Source organism: Cornus florida, unplaced genomic scaffold (genome assembly GCF_030987335.1).
Source record: "Cornus florida cultivar Cherokee Brave unplaced genomic scaffold, ASM3098733v1 CherokeeBrave_3.0.0_Hap2_Chr01, whole genome shotgun sequence".
Classification (NCBI taxonomy): domain Eukaryota; kingdom Viridiplantae; phylum Streptophyta; class Magnoliopsida; order Cornales; family Cornaceae; genus Cornus; species Cornus florida.
Genome location: NW_026775571.1, coordinates 64,660,250 through 64,669,468, shown reverse-complemented (window position 1 = coordinate 64,669,468; position 9,219 = coordinate 64,660,250). Strand labels below are relative to the sequence as shown.

General features: G+C 34.6%; 1 protein-coding gene across 1 annotated transcript; it reads left to right on the top strand.

The window, feature by feature from the left end:
- The first annotated feature begins 7,737 nt into the window (after nt 1-7,737).
- Nucleotides 7,738-9,144, top strand: LOC132273634 (putative receptor-like protein kinase At3g47110). The gene has a single exon (XM_059774624.1). The coding sequence runs from the start codon at nt 7,738-7,740 to the stop codon at nt 9,142-9,144; it is 1,407 nt and encodes a 468-aa protein (XP_059630607.1).
- Nucleotides 9,145-9,219: the final 75 nt, after the last annotated feature.

Here is a 9,219-nt window from a genome sequence, read left to right as displayed (position 1 = left end):
CTAGGATATAGTTATGGTGCATGATCCTGTCACTTAGTTCAGTCATTCGTGCCCTTAGGGTCTTTTAGTGTTCTAATCCATCACTAATAAGCCCTCCAAGCCATTCAACTTCTTCAAGCAAATGTGTGTATCACTAGTTGCTCTTGAATTTAGCAAACTCAACTCTAAGCCTGAAAATTTCATGACTCATAGCTTGGATGTTACCTGGATTAACATCAACAAGTATGTTGTTGTGATCATCAATGAATCTAGAGGTGGAGTAGACTGGTTTAGGAGCAGAGAAGGTGACTTTTTTTGGTATATGATGTGGTGGTGTTTTGGTGATAGAAGTGGTTGTTGCCTATGCATTATGTGGTTCTAGATCATTGTTTGAGGAAGGTGGTCTCTTGAGGAATGAGATAAGTGGTTGTGGTTTTGTGTGGATGCATTTAGTGGGTTGTAACAGTGGTGGAGGCGGGAGGAATGGAGGCTTGAGGTAGTTTGGGATGGGATTTCGTATGGAGGGGATTTTGGTACTGGTTCCCAGAGTTTCTCTCATGGCATGCGGATGTTAAGAAGGAAAAGAGAACTGGTTTGTTGTTCTAAGGGTTAAATTAGCAAAACCCCATTTTACTATCAGTTTTGGTCAATTAAACCCCTATATTCTATACTATAAAAGTGATCATATACTATCCATTGTTTGGTGTTTAAATGACTAAAACGTCCTTTATAAAGCCATTCCAAAATAAAATACAATAATACCTTTTTTGTTGCATTATATAAAGTCTCTATTATATACTCCATCTGTCCCACAATAGTTAGGTGCTTTGGGAACTGTAACTCACAATTATGGGACAAAACACCCAACTATTATGGGACTAAGGGAGTATGTATTTGCAACCCACCAGAGTCCCTAAAATAATAATAATAATAATATTACAAATGTCCTTTGTGTGAGTAGGTATGTACTCATGGATTTTTAACCCATTTTTGAAAAGAGAAATCAATAATATAATAATAAATAAAATAAAATCATGTAGAAAAGAAATCATAGTGTCATTCATTGAATAAACAAATATTGTTCTGAATCATTCTTTTCTCACTTCTTCTTCTTTTTTAAATCGTATATGGTTTTGTTTAAAAAAGTTCATATTACTCACTTTCTAACTGGTTGACCCACAAATTAGCATAAATACCTTAATTCATTTCAATGAATTCTAAATTCACCACAAATGACAAAAATAAAAATAAAAAATAAAAAATAAAGTAATGTCTTGCACCATTCATACCAAATTAAAATGTCATCCATAATACAATGAAGCTAAATATAGAGCCAAAGTAATAAACTTAGGGCATCTGATATGGTGGATGTAGTTAGGTTAGTACGAGGATAAGAGATATTGCTATGGACCTGTCATTTTTGAAAGAGGGAGAAAAAGAAAGAAAAATGAAATGTGGCCCATTTTTAATAGCAGAAGAGGTGCTACATGTAGCTAGCCGAATTTCTAGCAGACATGTGGGGGTCGCTTATTGCCAGTCTCATGCCCGGGGGTCCATTTCCCTTGCAACAAGGCCCATATACCGAATAGCCATAGTATGCCGTCAAAGTACTGACACTAAACTTAGCCACCAAAAACCGAAACACGTCCATGACAACAGCCCTTCACACACACACACACACAAAATGTATTTATGCCACTCCCCATAAATTGGCACACCGGGTTATATTTAATTATGTGGAATGTGATGACATTTCTAATCTTCGATCCCTATAAATAAGTGACATTTTCATTTCTAACAACAAGTTACAAGAAATTGGATTTTTGTGCTTATTGATAAAATTAATATAATAAAAAAGAAATAAAAGAAATTGTACATAGTAAATCTAAAAGTATTTTAAATTTAATTAATTGTAAATGTAAAACTTTTATATATTAATTAATAGTCTTAAATTAATTAATAAAATTTATGTGGTCCCCATGTTATTAATTGATGGAAGAACTCCAAGCTTGTGTCTCTAACCTCCTCATCTCCTTTCTTCTTTACTAAGTATATCAAAAGTCTCTAATTCTCTCCTCTAAGTCTCTCTCAAAAAGTGGCTCATATTCCTTATATAGGTAGGTCAAATATCACCCCAAATGAGCTGGGCTCATACACTAAATATTCCTCCAATGATTGAATATGAGACAACTTTTAATGAGCTAGAATTTGGATTTTCTCGGGATTTGGGAAGTTCGATCGATTGAACTTGTGGTGAGATCGATCGAACTTGGCTGAGATCTATCGAATTGAAGCTGGATCGGTCCTCTATGGTGGCGCCTTTTTGGATAAAAACAAATTTGAGATATTTTGAAGATATTTTTGGGAAAATGACAACAGTGGTTGGTAAGGTGGTACAGTTGGATAAGATCAATCATTTTGATAAGGACAAGATGGTTCGATCGATCAGAGAATGAAGTTGGATTGATCAAACTTTGAGATCTTTGAATAGGGACAAACATGGCTCAGATCCATCTGGAAGTGCTAAGATCGATGAAAGTTGGATTGATCGAACTTTTCTTGAGATCGATTGAAGTTGCTGAAATTCCACCTTTTGCTTCCTTTTGCTCTACTTTGCTCCTTTCTTTGATTCATCCCAGAATTACTTCATTTTTGCTCTTATTTGGCTGAGTTAGCTTATTTTATTGATAAATACCTGAAAATGGAAATAACACGAAATCAATCTAAAGTGGGAAAATAAGATAGACAAAGGTTCTAGAATACCTAAGCTTAAGGGGTTTAAATGCGCACTTTTCAGCGCTCATCATTAATTTACTGTGGTTATACTATATAGTGCAATCAATTCCAAAAAGGTAAGTGATGAAGCTAATTCCAACACCCCTTGCCCTTGTAGTCCCTGCTACAGTCCTTGGAACAAGTGGTCCACACCTGCTGCAACCCTTGGAATAATTGGTTAATTTGTAATTTATATATTTCTTTTATTTTCTTTGCAAAAAAGACTATCAAAACACTATAACAGTACTCTTAGAGGGAGAGCGTTGTCTCAACTGTTAATTTGATAGACTAAGAATCAATGATTTTCAATCCGTTCAGAACTTGAACGAAGCGTTACCTGAACATTATCAGCAGGGTTCTATGGACTTGAGCTTCAATAATGTCATTAATTCATCTCTGTTAATAGTCCATCAATTCAAAGACAAAAGGGGAGCAAATGGTGTTAAGGAGGGCACTTGGGCAGTTATGACAGCTCCAACGGGATGAAAACCATGTAAAAAGGTTTTCAATACGATTCATAGCTATGTAAATGGAATTTAAACTCAATGTGGTTGCTTGCTGATGAAGATGTTATTGTATGGTAAAATCTAAATACATTTTGGACAGTAGTTTCATCCTAGTTTTGTTTAGTTGATGAAGATGTTAATGTATGCTCCTATTACTTTACTATGCCTCTAGTTCTTGGTTTTGTCCATTTCTGGTTTCGACACAGCTTCCCCTGGTATGTTTATACAAAATGACTGTAACCTACAATGCTATACAAAAAAGTGGAGGCATGTTTATATAAAATGACTGTAACCCATAATACTATCATATCCAAGGTCAATACGTCATTACTAATCAAATTATACAAATGTCATGTACACAATTTCCAATGAATTTAAATACATAAACGAGGCCGCCATGGCTGTACATACAACCTTTTAACATTAAAGAGATTTTTAGCGTCGCCTAAATCCGTGAATACAAGTCATACGCCATTTCTCTTCCGGTTCCCTGAAAATATTAAGATAAGGGGTGAGCTCAACAGTTCAGTAGGTAATGCCTAAAACACCGGTTTTGGACTCCCTTGAGCCAACAACCGAAGAACGGAAATAAAATAATAATAATAAAAAATAAAAATAAATAAAAAATCGGGGTCATGTAATGGGAGTCCGTACAACATTTATAACATAACAATCAATACACACAGTCACATATCACAATTCCTCAAAATCATGCACGTGATATGAAGTGTGATGCATCCCATCCCAAACTTGGTCTATACTGACCCAATACTCACTTTTCGAAAACCCGCTAATTGACTTTACCGAGGCGAGATTGATAGGTATCCTCAGTTCCAATTTTGGCAAAACCTGGTAACCATTAAAGGACCTAGTATTAACTTTTTTATGCCCTACACCGAGACGCGCTCCCTCTAGGTCAAGCTAGCCCCAGACTCGCGAAATCCGGTTCATTTCTAAATCATTTCCTCACAATCCTTTCCAAACATATTTCTTTAAAAAAAAAAAAAAAAAAAATCATTTCAACCTTACTTTTCCCAATCCATGCCTGTGCCATGAATGGAATCATGCTTGAATGAAAGTGATATAAACATGCCTGCACTTTATCAGTTTAGTCATACATACTCATCATCACATATATGTAATCTCAAGAAACAAACTCGATGCAAGGCATGTTCATTAAACAACTTTACAACTAGTCACATATATACATACACAATTAATATCATCTAGAGCATGTTTCGTCGCATAAGCACGTAAGCACATAACCGACATTAAAAAAAAAAAATCATTTCAACCTTACTTTTCCCAATCCATGCCTGTGCCATGAATGGAATCATGCTTGAATGAAAGTGATATAAACATGCCTGCACTTTATCAGTTTAGTCATACATACTCATCATCACATATATGTAATCTCAAGAAACAAACTCGATGCAAGGCATGTTCATTAAACAACTTTACAACTAGTCACATATATACATACACAATTAATATCATCTAGAGCATGTTTCGTCGCATAAGCACGTAAGCACATAACCGACATTCAATTTCTCTGAAAGTTATCATTTTAAGCATGTTTACCAAGAATTCATGTATACGAACTCAACTAAAGTCAAAACTTAATGGTTTAGACATCCCTACCTCAAAAGTGACCAAAATGTATCCCCGGCCGCAAAAGTCAATGCCAGTCAATGCCGGTCAACGAAAGTCAACTCCGATCAATGGCAGCGGAACGAAAAATTGTTCTGTAGGAATGTAGCCAATGACGACTGTTCCAAAGGCGTGTCTCCGGAATCCGACTTCAAGTGGCCCAAAACTTAAAAATTCATAAAATAATTACCGCTCCTCCAAAAATTAAATCATTTGACTATGTGATAGAGAACGACGAGAAGAATATTTTCCATTAAAGAACCAAGACCAGAAACCTGACCGTTTGGCTGAAAAATAGAAGAGAATTTTGTGGCAAAAGAAAAAGAAAAAAATGAGGCTGAGGGGGAGAGAGATACTACGCGAGAGAGAGAGAGAAGAACTGAGGCTGATTTTAGTCAAAATGGCTTTAAGGCCACTAAAGAGATAACATGGCGGGTCCCCCCAAAAAGAAAAAATCTCACCTTTCATTAATATATATATATATATTTATAGCCATATCAAGTTACAGCCACATTTAGTCATACCATCAATATAATATGCACAAGATCATGATGTATAAGATGCAAAGGGCCCAAAACAGAACACGTACGCAACGATCCCGATAACGGGTCCCACCTGAGACCTCCTATCCAGAAAAACAGAAAAATGCCGAAATGGCAACCAATGCATTCTCAAGAGTTCTGAACTCAAGGAAATGTCTCAATCAACATCCTGACACACCCGACACATCCCACGGTATTTGGCACGCAAAACGAGACAAAACGAAAATAATTCCGAAAAATTAGGAAAATCCCAAAAAATGAAAAATGATAAAAAAAAAAAAAAAAATTGAAAACATTACAAACACATTGCAGAAACAATTTGATTAACAAGTTTAGATTTATAGAAAAAAAATTCAAATGCGAAGCAACAAATTCAGAAAATTGAATTTAATATTAACAAAAAAATGAGAGCAAGTATTTACAAGGGACCGGTGCTTTTGGCGACACGACTAGTTTCGTCGGCGAAAAGGCCAATAAGCTCGTAACAGATAGAATAGTGAAAAGAATGTTGGACGGGATCCCTAAACCCTAAAGAACTCCTGTTGGCATGGTTAATTTGTTATCCACTTGAATGTTATATTCAAGTAATTTATAGGACAAAGTAGTAAAAAACCCCTGAACTATGTCAAAATTTGCAAATAACCCTCTTGAAATATATTTTCTGCATATAACCCCTCTAAACTATCACATTTAGTTGGATTATATTTCATTAAATGTCTATAATACCATTCAAATTGAATTACATTTAATATATTTTTCTTATTGAAATAAATTATGAAAAGTAATTCATACTAATTGGATGACATGTTCTCCATTAAATTTTCATTAATTTATATTTAATTTTTTAAATAAAAATATTAAGTAGAAAATTTTAAAACAATTTAAGTGATTTCTTAATTTTTCACGAATATATTGCTTAAAAAAAGAAGGTATTTTTTATCTAAGTTATTTATTAATTTTTCAAGAATACATTGTATGAAAAGAGGGTACGTTTATGGTAAAAAAAATTAAGTTCAAAGTGAGTATCATAAGTTTTATTATAAATAGTAAAATTTTAATAATAGGTTAATCATTTTAAAAATGGTACTTACAAATCTTTTATTATTTATTTTTATTTTAATGATAAATTGATAAAATTAATAAAATTAAGATAAATGATATAATTAATATTTTGATAAGAGAAAAGCTAATAAAAATAATTTAATAAGAAATGAAAATTTTAATGAGAAAGGATAAAATAATCGTTTGTGATAGATTTGTCCTTAATTGCAACATATCAATAATTTAGAGGGACAATTTGTAGTTCAAGGGAATTAAATACAAAAATTTAAAATTTAAAATTAAAAATAGTCCAAGAGATTTTTTTGCACTTTACCCTAATTTCTGTACCACATCCTTAGTTCTTCATATTGATCAGCTAGGATCTAAAATTCTTGATATTCAATTTTCTTTGTTTTAAGCTATAATTCAATTTCAATTAATTTTATGTTTCTTTAATTTTTATTCCAAGACGTCAATTTAGTACTTCTAAATATAACTTCTTAATTCTTAATATCCAATTTTCTTTGTTTATAAACTAGGGAAATAAAACTAAATTTTCTCAAATTAACGTAGGTCTGAACTATTTTATTCCGGCTCACTCTTAACATCCAATTTCCTTTGTTTATAAGAGAGAGATGGGAAGGAGTCAAATGTCTTCCGCCGGCCCAAAAATTTTCCGCGGGCCCCAAATCAACATAAAAACTATTGTAGGAAGTCATCCCCATTTGGACAGACTTGATGAAGCCCGTTGACCAATATAAATATAAATATATATACATTTTCTATGAAAAACGGCAGTCCTAGTTGCTTTCTTTTGTTCTGTGTTCTTCAGTGACCTAACACTGAAAGTTGAACAATGAAGCAAAATGAATCATGAATCATCACACGGCCTACTTGTGGATTAAACATGCAGTGTCGATGGCACGGGACGGCATGAAAGCAAATAAAGTGTTTTCTTTACTGCATTATGTGAATTTTCTGCAAAGCTTACTCAGTCAAATAAATGGAGGTTGGTTTAAGTATAAAATTTGTCTGTACCTAAACCTCATCACCTTTCACCTTCATTTTCCTTCATAGTTTATTCTATGAATGTTGAGCATCTATACTACAACTGCGCTAAGCCATAATTTCTGTTCACATAGCTTCTTAACAGACCACAATATAAGATAATATTGGCTTGTGCTTTTTTTGTTCCAACATACTGTGTTTACACTCACCCTGTCAGCTTTCAGAAGCACAAAGATATGGTTTCAAAGCTATTAAGTTTAACTTCCCTCCTCTTTTACATCCTTTTTCATGCAAGCTTCATTTTACTTGCCCCAAATTCCACTTTCGGCTTCACAAATGAGACGGACAAGCAAGCCTTGCTAGCCATCAAGGATCAAATTGTTGAAGACCCTTTCCAGGTCTTTAGCTCATGGAATGATTCTATCCACTTTTGTAAGTGGAAAGGAGTCACATGTGGTCTCCAGCATCAGAGGGTGACCATCCTAAACTTGTCATCCTTGAAATTAGTTGGTTCCTTGTCTAGTCACATAGGAAACCTTTCCTTCCTTAGACGGATCAGTCTTGAGAACAACTACTTCCATGGCACTATCCCCCAAGAAATTGGTCGATTGTTTCGCCTACAACATCTCTCACTTTGGAGCAACTCCTTTCAAGGTGAGTTCCCTACCAATTTGACTGATTGCTTAGACATCAGAGTCGTCAATATATCTTCAAACAATCTTGCAGGAAGAATTCCTATCGAACTAGGATCATTTACGAATCTTTTACAATTGGATCTTTCTAGAAATCATTTCACTGGCAACATACCACCTTCACTGGGTAATCTCTCCTCTCTTGGCGTACTTATTCTTCACAATAACAATCTAAATGGAAGCATTCCTTTCGAACTTGGAAAGCTTTCCAACTTGAAATATTTTCTATTGAGTTCCAACAACTTGTCCGGAATGATTCCTACCCCGCTTTACAACATCTCATCCATCCATATCTTTGCTCTAGCTGCCAACCAGTTAAGCGGAACCCTCCCCCAAGAACTGGGATTGACCCTTCCAAAACTAATATCATTCTTACTTGGTGGTAACCAATTCTATGGGCCTATCCCACCATCATTGTCCAACGCTTCAGCACTTGTTGAATTAGATATCGCTATTAATTTTTTCAGTGGGTCTGTACCAATGAATTTGGGCAACCTTCGAGATCTAGAATGGCTAAATATTAATTTTAACCGACTCGGAACTAAAAAAGCCAATGACTTGAGCTTCCTTGATTCATTAACCAATTGTACAAATCTAGGACTTCTATCTTTAGGTTGGAATTACTTTGGGGGTCTACTGCCCAATTCAATTGCAAATCTATCCATCAATCTCAACTCACTTGGGATAAATCAAAACTACCTATCTGGAATCATACCTCAAGGGATTGAGAACCTCATCAACTTAAAGGTTTTAGCCTTACATGAGAATATGCTCACTGGAAGTATTCCTGAATCCATTGGAAAAAATTCTAAGTTGGAAGAACTCTACATTTTTGCAAATAACATCTCAGGAAAAATTCCATCATCTATTGGCAACATGTCTCGGTTGAGCATTCTTTCATTAGGACCAAATATGCTAGGGGGAAGCATACCTGTTGCATTGGGAAATTGAACAAATCTTCAAGGATTGGATCTTCTACTTAATCACCTCACTGGTGCAATACCCGAGCAAGTTATTGGACTTTCT

Bases quoted from the DNA above. Each gene is read 5' to 3' on its own strand.
- LOC132273634 (XM_059774624.1), top strand. From the start codon at position 7,738: ATGGTTTCAAAGCTATTAAGTTTAACTTCCCTCCTCTTTTACATCCTT.